Here is a 15,706-nt window from a genome sequence, read left to right as displayed (position 1 = left end):
CAGTTGATGGGGCTTGGGCTTCAGCTTGGGCCTTGGACCCCAGCAAATCTAATGTCAGCCTTGGTGACCCCATTAAAATGGGGTCATTACACACTTTAGGGTCCCAAAACACAGTTTGAGAACTCCTGATCTAGGAACAAAGAACGTGGGTCATATTTACAGGATGAGGGACTCTATCTTGGGAAACAGTGACTGAAAAAGATTTGGCAGTCACGGTGGATAATCAACTGAACATGTGTGATGATGTGGCCAAAAGGGCTAATGCAGTCCTTGGATGCGTAAACAGTGGAATCTTGAATAGAAGTAGGGAGGTTATTTTACCTCTGTATTTGAAACTGGTACAACTGCTGCTGGAGTACTGGTTCTGGTGTCCACAATTCAATAAGGACATTGATAAATTGGAGATGGTTCAGAGAAGAGCCATGAGAATAATCAAGGGATTAGACAATATGTCTTATAGTGATAGGCTCAAGAAACTCAATCTATTAATCTTAACGAAGATAAAGTTAAGGGATGACTTGGTTACAGACTATAATGCTACAGAGGGTTGATAATGGATTCTTCAAACTAGCAGACAAAGGCATAACATGATCCAATGGCTGGAAGCTGAAGCTAGACAGATTCAGACTGAAAATAAGGCATACATTTTTAACAGTGAGGATAATTAAGAATTGGAAAAATTTACTAAGGGTTGTAGCAGTTTCTATATCATTGGCAATTTTTTAATCAAGATCAGACTTTCTGAAAAAGATACGCTCCAGGAATTTTTTTAGGGGGGAGATCTATGGCCTGCATTATAGAGGAGGTCAGACTGGATTATCGCAATGGTCTCTTTGTAGATATCTTGGATTGATTAATAGACTCTATCATAAACTATTACCCTATTGTGGGCTGATTCTAGCCTAACACACTACCTATTGCTGGTTGGTTCCAGGGCTGACTTCTGAACTCTTGTCTTCTAGCATTGGTCCCCCTAGTTTTATTTCACAAGTCTTGGCTCCATCACTCTTTCTTCCGGTTTCCCTAAGTCTCCTGGCTCTTCCTCTAATTTTCTCATTATCTCCTCTGACTTGCCTCTTCTTTTTCCAGTATCTCCACTGCTTTCTCCCCATTCCAGGGCAAGCCCTTGATGGGCTGAAGAAGTTTTGCACTATGCTATCCCCCACACTGCTGGCTAATTCAGGAACTCTGGTCACACATGGCTGCTCTGATATTCAGCTGGGAATGGACAGTCAACAACAGCTCATTGTAGCAGGAAGGAGAAGCAGCAGTCTTCAGGATGGGGACTGTAACTTATATATGTTTGTATGGCTCCTAAAAGCCCCAGTCAGGATGAGGTGCTATCAAAATAATTAATAATACCTTCGAGATTCCTGAAAAGATTGTGGTATAGACTTTCTGAAGTACTGTAACTGGGATGGCAGTTTCCTTGAATTCCCCTACAGGTAAATCCTAATATACTGCCAAAAGTCTTTATTCCTCCAACACCATAATGACTGCAGGGTCATTTGCTGAACCATTCACTTTTCTCTTTGTGGATTAATATCTGAAGGGCAGTTGGGAATTCCACTTGAACAGGGGCCATCAGAAGCCAGAATAAGTTATATCAGCCTTAAGGCTGCTCTAACTTGCATCAAGGCACGCCAAGTATTCTGGGCACTGGGGGAACACGAAGATAGCTTTAAGCTACCTTTCCCCCCAACCCACCTGGTAAAATAGGGCCTGGAACACCTAAGGATCTGAGCCTGAGTGTGTTTTTTCTGAGTCTTCAATTAACACACAGCTTGTGCATTCCTGCTGACTGGGAACATCAGTTCAGTTACGGAGCACTTATTATCTTTTGTGTTTCATTAGTTTCCAAAGGTCCCAGTTAGGCTCAGGGCCCCAACCCACTATAAAGACACATAGAAAGTCCCTCGTCCAGAAGAATTTACAATCTAAGAAGACAAAAAGAAACCTACCACCCACAAATGAATGCTGAGATGAAAACATAGAGCATACTGTGCAAGTACAAGCAAAATTATCAGGGAGATGGCAGATATATATCAGTCCTGCCACTCTTTTCAAGATTGGATAAATGATGCTGTCAGGGGCCACAGTTGCCATTGTTCCTCAAGTGTAGGGTGCAGCTTGGCACTACACTTTGTACCTTGTCTGAGTCCAATAAGAGTATTAGATTAGCCTGATTTGACCCCTGAATCCTTGGCTATTAATGATGCTTAGATTAAAAATGAACCCGGGTAAGAGGGGTGGAAGTTCCTATTTTAAGGTAAAAAGAACAGGAGTACTTGTGGCACCTTAGAGACAAACAAATTTATTTGAGCATAAGCTTTCATGAGCTACAGCTCACTTCATCAGATGCATGCAGTGGAAAATACAGTAGGAGGATTTTTTATACACAAAGAACATGAAATAATGGGTGTTACCATACACACTGTAACGAGTGATCAGGTAAGGTGAGCTAATTTAATGGTGTCCAGTTTGCAAATTAATTCCAATTCAGCAGTCTCTCATTGGACTCTGTTTTTGAAGTTTTTTTTGGCATATATCACATTGGTAGATGTGCAGGCCAATGTGATATGTGCCAGCAATGCCCTTCTGCCATGTACACTGGCCAAACCAGACAGTCTCTACGTAAAAGAATAAATGGACACAAATCAGATGTCAAGAATTATAACATTCAAAAACAAGTCGGAGAACACTTCAATCTCTCTGGTCACTCGATTACAGATCTAAAAGTGGCAATATTACAACAACAAAAACTTCAAAAACAGACTCCAGCGAGAGACTGCTGAATTGGAATTAATTTGCAAACTGGACACCATTAAATTAGGCTTGAATAAAGACTGGCAGTGGATGTGTCATTACACAAAGTAAAACTATTTCCCCATGTTTATTTCCCCCCCACACACACACTGTTCCTCACACGTTCTTGTCAACTGCTGGAAATGGCCCTCCTTGATTATCACTACAAAAGGTTTTTTTTCTCTCCTGCTGGCAATAGCTCACCTTACCTGATCACTCATTACAGTGTGTATGGTAATACCCACTGTTTCATGTTCTCTGTGTATATAGAATCCCCCTACTGTATTTTCCACTGCATGCATCCGATGAAGTGAGCTGTAGCTCACGAAAGCTTATGCTCAAACAGATTTGTTAGTGTCTAAGGTGCCACAAGTACTCCTTTTTCTTTTTGCGGATACAGACTAACACGGCTGCTACTCTGAAACCTAGTTTAAGGTAATGAACTTTATGACAGAAGGCCACATGGTGACAGTTTTACTCAAAAAGAATCGTTCTTTATACCTCAAGCAGTCCCACTGGTTTCAGTAGGACTACTTGGGGAGTATTTTATTTTATCTGAGCAAAAGTATCACCCTCTGACCCCAGAATCTGTTAAAACAGGCTTTATTTAGCATGCTACTAAGTTTTGGCTCAGTTACAGATGGCACCAAGGGGAGAAAGGAAAGGTTAAAAGTGGCCTGCTGGAGTATAAATGAGCAAAATTACAGTTGAAGAAACTAAGACAAGGTTCAGTGAGTTGTTTAGGGCATGAAAGAATAATTGCAGAAGCAAGTATGAGAGGAGAGCATGCTAGCTGACAGCATTAGGAAGAACAAGTTATGTTTGAATCTATTAAATGGTAAAAGAGGGAAAGATTATTACAGGACTACTCAAATCTAAACTGACTTCAATTTGACAGATGTGAGAATGGATCTAAGGATGGCCAAGGAGCTAAAAAAGTTCTGGGCTGATGAACATGTCCAAATAAACAAACACAGTGCAAGCACCAGTAAGAGAATCAGCTCTCCTGCCCTTTTTTGTTCATGCTTCACTAATCATTATAAGGTCATCAGTGACATGCATTCATTCTTCTACCATAAAGACACCTTGGTGTTGTATCAGATCCTTCTTGCTAAACTTACTTTCTAGCATATTGCAATGGGGAGGAAATTATCCAAAGTTTGGTTTAAAATAATGTTCTAAGAGCCCTCATGCAATAAAAATCTCACTAAAAGTCACGACTCATCTTGTGTGGTTATTATTTTCAGCCTTATAGTGGTATGCTTTATCTTCCATATTACCAATAATGAGCTAATAAATACTGTTACTTTGGGTTACTCTGGATATAACGTTTACCAACAACTACAGGATGATACAAAATAGGAAGCAAAATCATGAGGCCTGTTACAGCACAGGAGGCATTATTTCTGCCTAGTGAAACAATTTTTTTCCCAAACTATCAAAATGCCATGTTTACAGATGTGTTGGGTCAAACAGATTACATTTGTTAAATTTACACACAATTCACCTACTAAAAAGTAGTAAGTCCTACAGGGCATGAGAATGAGAACTTGTTTCCTTCATTTCAACTTCAGCTTCTGAGGAACATGGAAGACCACACTTGTGTCTTTCGGAGACTCTCAGTACAGCAGAGGTTGACGCTGAAGCACACCTAACCACACCAGCCCCACCAACTCCATCATTTTAATGTTTTGGCAATGCTTAGTCCACAGACTTTTTCTTGAAATGTGGGAAATTGTCACCTTCCCAGAGAAAAACTTTATCTATGTCCGAAATAACCCAGAACCTGTCACTCTTCATAAGGATAGATGATCAACAAAATTATCCTTGGAACACAGAATATGGGGTGGGATTTTCAATCTCCAAGTAAAACTGGATTAAAATATCACTGAAACAAATTGAAATAAGTGTTTGAAATGAGGCTCAATACCCAGAGAAATGTCATAATCCTATATCAGTTCTGGTTATATCCCTGATGGACAGAATACAAAGAAAGAATTGATTCTCAAGAAAGAAATGTGAAGCTGCAAAAAACCCTAAAACCTAAAAATATTTCTCAACAGATATAGTCTAGGAGATATTTGTGTTTATTGTATGTTCTGCAAAAGGAAATTTTAAAATTGACTCCAGTTGAGGATACGGTGTGATGGACTCAGCCCAGCTAGTTAATGTTCATAATCACCCTCTTCCTTGGGAAATTGGTAAGTCAGTAAAAGGACAGTCTAAGCTTCTAACCCAAGGCTGGTTGTTCTTAGGTTTCCTTCTGTGACCTAGCTCTTAAGGTCCTTTAGCCAAAAGAGACATTCCCAAACCTTCTATTTCCTGATTGGAACTAACTGGACCCAGATAGCAGCAGTAGTTACCCTGAATCTTAATGCAGGATTTTATTAACACCTGGGCCTAGGACAAATTCAGTGCCTTACTCAGAGAATCCATAAACTTCATTGGTGAAATCCTGGCCCCAATGAAGTCAATAGCAAAACTCCCAATGACTGCCATGAGACCTGGATTTCAACAGGTATGCCTTCATGTCTCTATACTACTTCCTCTGCCTCTGCAGTTCCTTATAGATAAATTCAGTTTCCATAAGATGGCACTATGCCATGCATGTGTGGTATGATCATCTTAGTCATCCAGAATGCAATAAAGAGCTCAGGATTCCTAACAAAGATCTTAAAGCATGCAATGTTATTACTACACATTTTTCTCTAGACAGTTGTGTAGTGGACAGCAATAACCAACAGATGAAAAACTGATTGCAAGGAATTGGGGAAGGGACTGTCTTTTTGTTCTGTGTTTGTAAACTGGTTCATGACTATGGCTCCTCACTGCTATGGTAATACAAATAATACATAAACAATTGTGGGAAACTCCTATTCTTATAAAACATGCCATGGGCTCTTTTATGGCCATACACAGCAAACAGGATTATGGTTTTTAATGTGTCATCTTAAAATCACACAGAGTACACTGCTCACCTTGTCTACTACAGAAATATGAAGAACAAAGTTTACCCCACTGTAATTTGAAACTGGAGTTCTACAGTCTTGATATTCAAAGCTAAGGCTTAGGGAACTCAGCCATTAAGGGTGATGTGCAGGATTTTTTTGTTTTCTGTCTAGTCTCAAAACTAACCTATCTTTGTCTGTGTTTCACTATTTTAAAATTGTATCTACTGTATAGGAGACTGCCTTTGGTCTTTCTCTATGAAATCATGACCTGGATAAGAACTGCCTACCTATGGTTTATTGTACTTGACATTGCATTCATTCAAACATCTCGGGAGAACACTTTTTCATTCCAGAGATAAGCAGGCTGGGGAGAGTACATAAATATGTGAGAGCAATCCAAAGTTTATGAGAACTAAAAGTAGTAAATTTGATATGATGCACCTAGTCCCTTTGAAGCTCCTTGTGTTTCTTGCTGGATAAATGTATTTTCTTCAGAAATATAATCTAAACATTCAAGGAGAAGAGTTTTTCTCCCTTTTGATGTAATATTGCTTTGATGATCCATGAATACATTCTTATTCTAGACATCACGGATGATAAATAAAAACTTTAAAGGTATAACCCTGTTCTAGAAGACTATGAGAATAAAACCTACATCATGACAATGATAGAAGAACAACTGTATGTTAAAATGCCAACTATGCAAAAGTTCAAGGCTCAATAAAATGATTGCTCCAAAAACACAAGGAGGAAGAGAATGAATACAAATTGTCACAAGCCTTGTAAAAACACAAATAAAACACACAAACAACAAAGTAAAACCAAAATATGTAGTATTACCTAGAGAACCAAGTTGCATCATACTGTATTTTCATAACAGACTTGAGTGAAGAAGTGGTTAAGCCAAAAAAAAAAAAAGTATCTATTAATTGAAACAACAATTATTTTGCCAGAGTAGGGAAGGATAGAAGTCCAGTGGCGTAGAACCAAATCCTGCCTTCAATTACCCATATGCCCCATCACCAAAGTCCGTTGGGATCTCATGGATGTAACTGAGGGCAGAATTTTCCTTTAATAATAATACTCTGCACTTTCATACATAGATCTCATAGTGCTTTAAAAGGGTAGGTATTGTCCCCATTTTACAAATGGAGAAAAAAACTGGAGCACAGTATGATTAAGTAACCTGCCCAAAGTCACACAGCAAATCAGTGGCAAAGTTTGGAGTAGAATCCCAGTCTCCTAACTTCCAGCTTGACACTCAGTCCATTTCTAGACTACAGCTTCCCTAACCCTTCAACAATAATCCAAATTTTGGTAAGGAACAAGGAAATCTGTCAACTTTTCCTCTGAGAGCAGAGCTTACATCAACTAACTCATACTTCTTCACTACAATGGCCACTGAATAGTTCTGATAAATCAAGTGAGATGGCTGTTATATTTCAGAGAGCACTCACACTTATCAATTGCTCTATGTAGGGAAAAAGTTACTGGATATTGCCTCACATTATCAGGAACCATAAGAACAACTGTGCATAACCTTTATCAATATTGCTGAGTGAAGTGAAAGTACAAGTATTTTTCCATAAAATCTTGTATAGAGGCCCTAGAAAGAGGGAGGTGGATTGATTAGATGGACCCAACTGGGATTTCAGTAAAACTCCTATCAAAACTGTCTCAGTGAATATTACTGGACTTAAAAAGTAAAAGTAAATCCTAGGATTTGGAATTTAGGAAGTATTTATCTCAATTTGATTTAGTTTTCTCCAGGAAATTTGGCTTTCAAAGAATAAGCCATTCTACTTACTGGGCTTTGACTCCTTTTAAAGGGGGTATTAAGAGTGCAAAAGGGGTAGACCTGTAAGTGGTCTGGCATTCTGATTTCTATTAAATTAAATGTTATAACTAGCAAGTTAACACCTGACAATCCATGTTTTCAGGCCTACAATAATATTTTCCCAGATTAATCTATTCTATTAGTCCTGCATGTTTATTTGGTCTCTTTGGTTTCCCTTTTTTATAATGAGTCTGTCAGCAGAGCTTGAATCTCTCATTAACCTGCTTCTGGAAAAGTTTCCATCAGCAATCTTTGTGCTTTGGGGAAATTTAATGCCTAGGCACTGGAGATAAGGATTTTTTTTATTTTTTCCTCCAACTTGGTAAATGGGATGTTGCCTTTATTTTTCCCTAGTCATTCTATGGACAGGGTGAGATATATTCCTACAATGTACATTCTTTTAATTTTAAATAGATTTTGGCTGGAGGTTTTGAATAATAGAAGAGGTGATGATCTGAAAGGTTATTTCACATGCACCTCTTCTAGAGCGAGCAGTGTGATTGATGATATCACAGTTCTATTTTAAAATGGTCTTGTTTCTCAAACTTTATAGTAGCTTTTAAACCAGACAGTGATCATCAACTGCAATGCGGGTGCATTTCTGCTCTTTCACTACTTTATCCTGAGATAAATTGTACCTCACTCATGATTTTGAAGCTGTAAGCTCAAGCCAAATTAAGTGGAATCCAAGTCTAAAATCAGAGAGAAACTCACATCCAATTATTTGTTAGCTTTGGAGAACCGGCTTTTGGACCTTAATGACCCAGCACAAGCTCACACCATATTTACTGAGATTATTAAAAAAATTACAAGATGACTTGACCAGCAAAAATGGGATATTTGCATTATTCAAAAGTTAAAAGAATGTGCTATGATTTGAATTGCTTCTGTTATGAGACACCGCTTCCGAATATAAGGGTAGTAACAATGGTTCCACTGAGTCTATTAAGAAAAAATAAGGAAAAATTGGATTAGAGGGCCCTTTGGAAGGAATTTGAACTTGCTGCCACAGAGGAAAAATCATCTCTATTTTGGAATTGGTGGGAATGGGATTCAATCTTAACACCAAACATGCTTGGGAGACCCACATTTTTCTGCCTTTTGTAATGACATTCCATCTATCAGTCGTTTGTTATGGTCTATCTCAGTGGACCTCACCATCTCTAGAATGGACTCAGTTTCCACCAGGGAAGCTAGAATATTGATCAACCAAAAATGCCATAGCAAAGCTCCTGGGGAGGATTTTATCCTAGCAGTAGCTTACAAGGACAATATTGATTGGTGGGACCTGTCGTAGTAAAATTATTTACTAATATAAATACTATAGGGATTTTTTTCCTCCATCTTTTGAGAACCCTTCACAGCCACTGTCCAGAGTTAGGATAGAGTGGAAAGATAACCTAACTGATCCCATCACAAGGAGTTCCACCAGGTAAACTTATTGGCCCCTTTCCTTTCTAATTTGTTAAAGAGGCTGTGGTTATTTTAGAAGGGTTGCAGTATTTTACCCTCAAAATTTTGGACTGATTTGTGTCAAGTCCTTCCTTATGCAGATGACAGGATTTTGCTGTCTCAGACTCCACTGGACTTGAAACATTTGTTAAGGGATTGTAGCTTTTTGCCTGACCATAAATTATAAGAAAATGAAAGTAATTTCCTTTGGCCACAGTCTACATACCAAAACAGCATAAATAGAAGACTGATGGCCATTATATTGAACAGGTCAGGTTTTTCCCACCTTTTGGGTATTTGTTTTACATATAATGACCAACGAGACAAACATACAGAGGAGAGCCTTAAGTTATGTGCAAGCAGGGCTTCGTTTCATCCATGTCCATGGGGGCAATTTAATTGCAGTGGCTGGCTGAAGTCAGTGCCCAAATATTATATGGTTAGGAAATCTGGGGCTGAAGAGATTTTAATTGCTAAAAGTTTGTGCAAAACAAATTTTTAAGAAGAAGGCTTGGCCTCCCAACTTACAGCTCAGCTGCTTTACTTAGGGCATAGGTAAGAGAATTCACTACTTTGATCAAAGCTCAATACCATTATAGCACTTACAGGCTGTGTATTCTGCATATAAATTTAGAGCACCTAACAAGGTAAAATCTGGAGGAACAGCTTAACAAGACACAAACTTTAGACTTCCTCTAGTTTTTGCAAGCCCATTTCTTGGAATTCTCAGAACTTGACCTGACTAGGACTGTGTGCAAGAGTGTGAAATCTGTAATTAAGCTTAGAATAGAAGATATTTACACACATGTGATTATATCAGTCATCCATCAAATAAATAAGTCCCCTTGGCTTCCTCCTCTAAAGAATATTCATAATTATGAGAAATATTTGGCTATTTTGAACAACACTATGTTACGGAGGGTCTTTTCAGCTCTCCATTTTCTCCCTATGCAGTTGGCCTATTTAGAAAGGAGGTATGCTGGAACTGAGAGACAAAATCATTTTTGCCCATGTAGGTCTGACCAAGCTGAAGATTTACCAGACTATCTACTTTCTTTTAATCTCCATAACTTGTCTTAGAAGCCTTTTGCTGCACCAACTCAAAAACTAGCATACTCACTATGTAATGAAAATGTTTTGGTTATATGGGCTGTCACTATATTTGCCTCATTGGCAGCAAAATCAAGAAAATATATGTGAAGGAAAAGTTCCTTATAATCTAAATGAACCAATGAATTTCTAACCTTTGTTATCTTATTTTCATATGTTGATGAAGGGGGGAGGAAATTCTTAAAACATGTAACTGATTTTTGGAGAAGGGCCGATCTTATGTTTTTGTTTATTTTACTAAGTTGTATTGATTTTAAATTTTTTATTTTGCTAAAGCTAAGGTTCTAAATTAATAAACTTGACTTTGCCTAAATAAGTAACATTCAAAAATAACAAATAGTGTTAAAGAAATACTTGTGGAAATGTCAACGTTTCTACGTCAGAAATGGCTGTTATTTACTTCAGCATGGCTGACATGTCCTTGTGTCAGAAAGCTCCAGTGAGACAGAGAATTTTTTCTCATTGGAGAATACAGTCAACTTTGCATACCATTTTAAAAGAAGGTATATATACTTTAAATTGGAAGGGTTGGGGGAAAGGGGTTATTTAGTGTACCAAGAGTTTTGTTTTAAAATTAACTTATTTTTATTTAGAGATTACAGACAGAAACTTCCATCCCCACAGCACATACACACACTTCTATTGATATAGTTCTCCTAAATTCCTTCCCCATTATCTACAGACAGAAAGACTGGGCTATTGGTATTTAAATTAAGCATGCCAAATTTTTGTATGAATATTTTGATTTCTTTTGTATAGTACTACTCCATACTACAGACAACTCTTTTATTAATTATTGTGGAGTTAGAATAAAAGCTGTGGGAATTAAAACATTTCTGTTAGCAACTTGTTTTCCTTTCTTCTGCCACAAGACATGAAACTTGAAGAACATATCAATATTCAGAATTTACAACATATACAGTGCTCCCAAAACATAAACTCTGCCATGCTGCACATGCTGTAATTATAGTACACATTAACACACAAAAATACGTTAAATTACATTTAACAAATGAAATGGGAATAGAAAACACTGCCTATGTGCAATGCGGCTGAGTTAACATTACAGAAGCTAGCTTAGTTTTTGGAAATTCCTAACTTAATATATCTAACTTCAACAACGCACAATTACTAGTTTTTGCATTTTATTTCACTTTTTTAAAGGAAACAATGAAAAAGACAACATCTGCAGTTCTTTAACTCAGGAACTTAAAAATACCATTGCAAACACCGATGGATATTGTAAATTCACTGATTCAGGACTAAAGACTCCCTGGTCATCTTATAAACTCTGCATGCTCCCAGTCATTCTCATGAAAGCATTTTAACTAGGGAATCTTTAAAAACCTTTAACTATTCACCCAAATTTATGAATACATGTTGAAATTTCCATAAAAAGAACCTTGTCAATTTCTTCTGAAATTGAAATTAGTGGGGGGAAAGTTTTCTATATCTCAATTACATGAACTTTTTGACTATTTGGAAACTTAGGTTCATGATGAATACTGATGCCTATTTATTAAGAAATGCCTCACATAGAGAATACATGCGTGAGCTGTACTGGCTTCCAATTAATTTCTTGGTAGAATTTCAGGTGTTAGCTTTTACATGTAAAGTCATAATTGATTTGGATCCAGGCAGCCCAAGGGCCTCTTTCCCTCTGTGATATTACTAAAGATGTGATCACTGGGATGCTCTAATAGCTCTAATGTGATTTAAAAGAGACAGACAGATAGCAGGGTATTTTCTGTAAATAGTTCTTGATTCTCAAAGTCAATCCTACACTTGGCCTGACAGAGCCCAAGTTGTTAACCATTAGGGAACACTGCAAGGTTCATGTAACTGTTCAGGATTTTTCATTGGTTTGATGAGGATTTTTTTTAAATGTCATGTTGCTTTATATTATAGAACTGAGACCTGGTTTGGAGTGGGTGAGCCATTAATCCTTTAAGCTGTACATACTTTGTTTGCATAGCATTTACACCTTTAGGCACTTTTGGGGGAAAAATCCACTTGATTTTTAAAAAATTAAAATATTATATGGTAAATTCTTTCCCTTATACCATAACTTCATTTTTTGTCTCTCTCAAATACTTCTTCCTCTCTCCTTATGGACAATATGTACAGATTAGTCATACTGATTGCCAGTTGATGGTTGATCTGTGTGCTTTTCCTTTACTTTAAATTTGGTTTTAACATATTTCCATAAATATTTAATGACAAAATGGTATAAGAGGTGGCAGTGGAGGAGAGTTCTCTTCACAGACCAGATCTCTAATTTCAAATCAAGGCCAATGACTGGAATCTGCACTATGCCTGTTTCTGGTCTGCAATATTCCCTAAATTGATGTGCTACTGGTCTTCAGCGGAGGATGCTGTGGAGCCACATTATCAAGTTTCAACTAGTCCAGCCCATACCATCGCCTGCCAAATGCTACATGCTTGCACCCAGAAAACCCCCTGGAAAAGTGCTCCGTGGTAGAGCCCTGCAGCAGGACTGGGATCCTGTGGGTCCTGCATGACCCGCTGCCATAATAGCAGGATGGGGTAAAATGTACTTTGTTGCAGGTGGGAGTGGGGGGGGGGGGGAAAGAGTGCGGTAGTTTGTAGGAAAATACTAAATCTCTCATCAGTTTGTCATAAATAGAATTTCAGAAATGTACAGGAAATTTTTCCCTTTTTTTAAAATAAAGATTTTAATACTTAAATTTAAGTGGGGAATAAAAAGAGATTTGATGTCTATCACAACAAGAGTTAAAGCATTTTTTACATGGTTTAAGCAACATTTCTTTTATTCTTTCAGTGGTAAAAATTGTGTGTGAATTCTGTTTATATATATATATACACACAGTAAAAACTGTGTTATCCGGCACTTTACCAACTGGAAAGCTCTAGAAACCGGCATTTCTGATATCTCTGATTTCTGATCTGGGCGGTGTTCACCTCAGGCGGCTCCCTGCAAGCAGAAACATGTCCCTGCTGCTCCCAGGTGAAGGAACAGCTATGGGGGCTCCACCCACTCCAAACACTGGGAACCATGGCTAATGGGAGCTGCAGGGACAGTGCCTGTGAGCGGAAGCAGCCTGTAGAGCCTCCTGGCTGCGCCTCCATCTAGGAGCAGCAGAGACATATCGCCGCTTGCAGAGAGCCGCCTGAGGTGAACACCACCCAGACCCGGCACTCCAAAACCCCTCCTGTGCCCCAAGCCCCTGCCCCGAGCCCCCTCCCGCACCGAAACTCACTCCCTCCACTGGTAAGTATAACTCTTAGTTAACTGGAATTTTTGATTAACCGGCACCCCTCATCCCCCGAACATGCCAGATAAAGCTTTTCCTAGCTTTGCCTGCATAATACATTAACCACATTAACATTGTGGGGTTTGGGGTTTTTTGGAAGCATGAGGGAATCTGGCTCTCTTGCATGATTTGCATGATCTAAGGTTTTTGCAAGTGGGAGTGTGATAAAATGCAAGAAACAATGGAGGAGCGGGAGTGGGTATTGAGGGGCAGGACAGAAGCGGGATTAAAAATAATAGTCCCACACAGGACTCTACTCTGTGGTAGGCCAGAGGTATACACCATTATTGGATTCCCAAATCCTGCTCGTCCTTTTATGGTCAAAACCTTCCATAACCTCTGGAAGACTGAGGAGGAGTTGGCTTGCCAGCAGACCCATATCAAGGAGATATGTCCTCCAATATGTGGGACACTGGATTCACTAAATTTTTAAAAACCAAGTGGTTAAATCAAAATAATTTGTTCTCTCATAATACAGATATTGATATGATTCACTTTTCAGATAATACCCACATTTTACAATCAAATTTAAAATAAAAAGACTTCTGCCACCTTAGTGCTTCATGTTTTACAGTTTCTTTCTTTGACCATTTTCCAAAAAGACATGCATGGTGGGCATTATTTGCTCTATAAACTCTTTCCACATTAGGCTGCAAGTTCCAACCATTATAGATACAGAGCAGGTGTAGAATCAGACTGTGAGAGTATGATTTGAGAGCAGATTATTTCAGCAGATAGTAAAAATGAACAATTGTGAATAAATGCTGTGAATACTTTCAGCATTAGCCTAGCTCACTTGCATAATGACAAAAATCCTGATATACTTTTTTTTGGTGCAATCATCCAAGGGAACATTCTACAATATAAGTACCAAACATCTTGTCCTTATTACCATTATTATTGATTGGCTGGGTTGTATAGCTGTGATGTATAGACAACTCTTTATGAAAATGAATTTGTTTTACATCTTTACAGGAAAATTCAATCAACTTGTAAGATATATAGAGATTAAAATAAAATGAAAATAGAATAGAAATAAATAATGCACTAAAAATTTTATTTGCAGTGCAAAAACACTATTCATGGCAGCTCTGCTTTCTGCCATTTAGTTGATTGCTATACAGTAAACTAAAGACACATTCAGAGACTCTGCACTTTAGCCATCAAGCAACACAGTAGAATTTTGTTGTACGATTTCTTCAAATACTGTATATTGTAAGCACACAGAACCTTTTTTATTTCTGGAATAGCCATAGGTATATCATTCCTGAATATTTACCTGCTATATAAAGTGATTACAACTGTGCTGAAGTATTTTATACATTTTCTAAATATGTACTTATTCTTATGTACTTATTCTTTAAAAAAAAAAAAAGTCTAAATTTCCATCCTGAAAAAATTAAATAAAAAAAAATGTACATACCCAAATCTTTTTCTAGTTAAATATCCCCTTATCCATCTTTGAACAATCACAACTGGTGAGTGATGAGCTAGAATGTGATTGATTTTTGAAATGATATCTTTTACCACATTTATATCCTCCTCAACGGTTGCTTCCTGTATGAATTCAAATGAAAATACACTGAATATTGTGCCTTAAAATCTGTACTTCTCTAATAAATAATTTTGAAACAATGTATTTTAAAAGGATTATTATTTTAATTTTCATCCCATAGCTAACGATTGAAGGGGAAGAGCAAGGTCTTTTGCTTGAAGAACACTTAAAACACTCAGAATAAAAAACTGTCAATTTTATTGAAACAGAGGTGAGAAATAATTTATAACCAGAAGCTGAGTCAGTACCCTCCTTCCCATATAAAATAAACACCTGAAGATGAGACTACTCTGCCTAGTGTAGAAATGTCATTCATTTTAAGTTACAGAAAAGCCATTTAGTGCTCTGAACATAAAGATAACCCTAGATTATTACAATATTATTGTTACTGTAGGACAATTAAAATACTGTTTTCTTTCTTCAGTAAAATATCTGAATAACTGAACAGGTTATGAATTATTAGGAATTATGAAAATGAGAATACAGTTTGTTTATAAATACAATAAAAAGTAATGTAAAACAAGATACAGCTCAATTTTCTATAGAACTTCATCAAGCCTAAAATGAAAAAAATATATACTTCTCATTTTTCACAAAATGTTATGTCTCTTCTCAGCTACAGGCTCCACCTACTGAACTGTTTAATGGCTAAACCCACACGGAGTTGGCCTAAAATATAGGTTGCTACTTTATACAGCCT

The 15,706-nt window shown here is 37.5% G+C and overlaps 1 protein-coding gene across 2 annotated transcripts in view; it reads right to left on the bottom strand.

The window, feature by feature from the left end:
• LRRIQ3 (leucine rich repeats and IQ motif containing 3) overlaps positions 1-15,706 on the bottom strand; it is a 108,268-nt gene that overhangs the window by 78,199 nt on the left and 14,363 nt on the right. For both annotated transcript variants that reach the window (XM_074961533.1, XM_074961532.1), the window contains one exon: positions 14,875-15,008. In XM_074961533.1, the coding sequence (XP_074817634.1) occupies positions 14,875-15,008 (134 nt within the window). The remainder of the gene's footprint in view (positions 1-14,874; positions 15,009-15,706) is intronic.

Source organism: Natator depressus, chromosome 8 (assembly GCF_965152275.1).
Source record: "Natator depressus isolate rNatDep1 chromosome 8, rNatDep2.hap1, whole genome shotgun sequence".
Lineage (NCBI taxonomy): Eukaryota > Metazoa > Chordata > Testudines > Cheloniidae > Natator > Natator depressus.
This window is presented reverse-complemented; position numbering and strand designations above follow the sequence as displayed.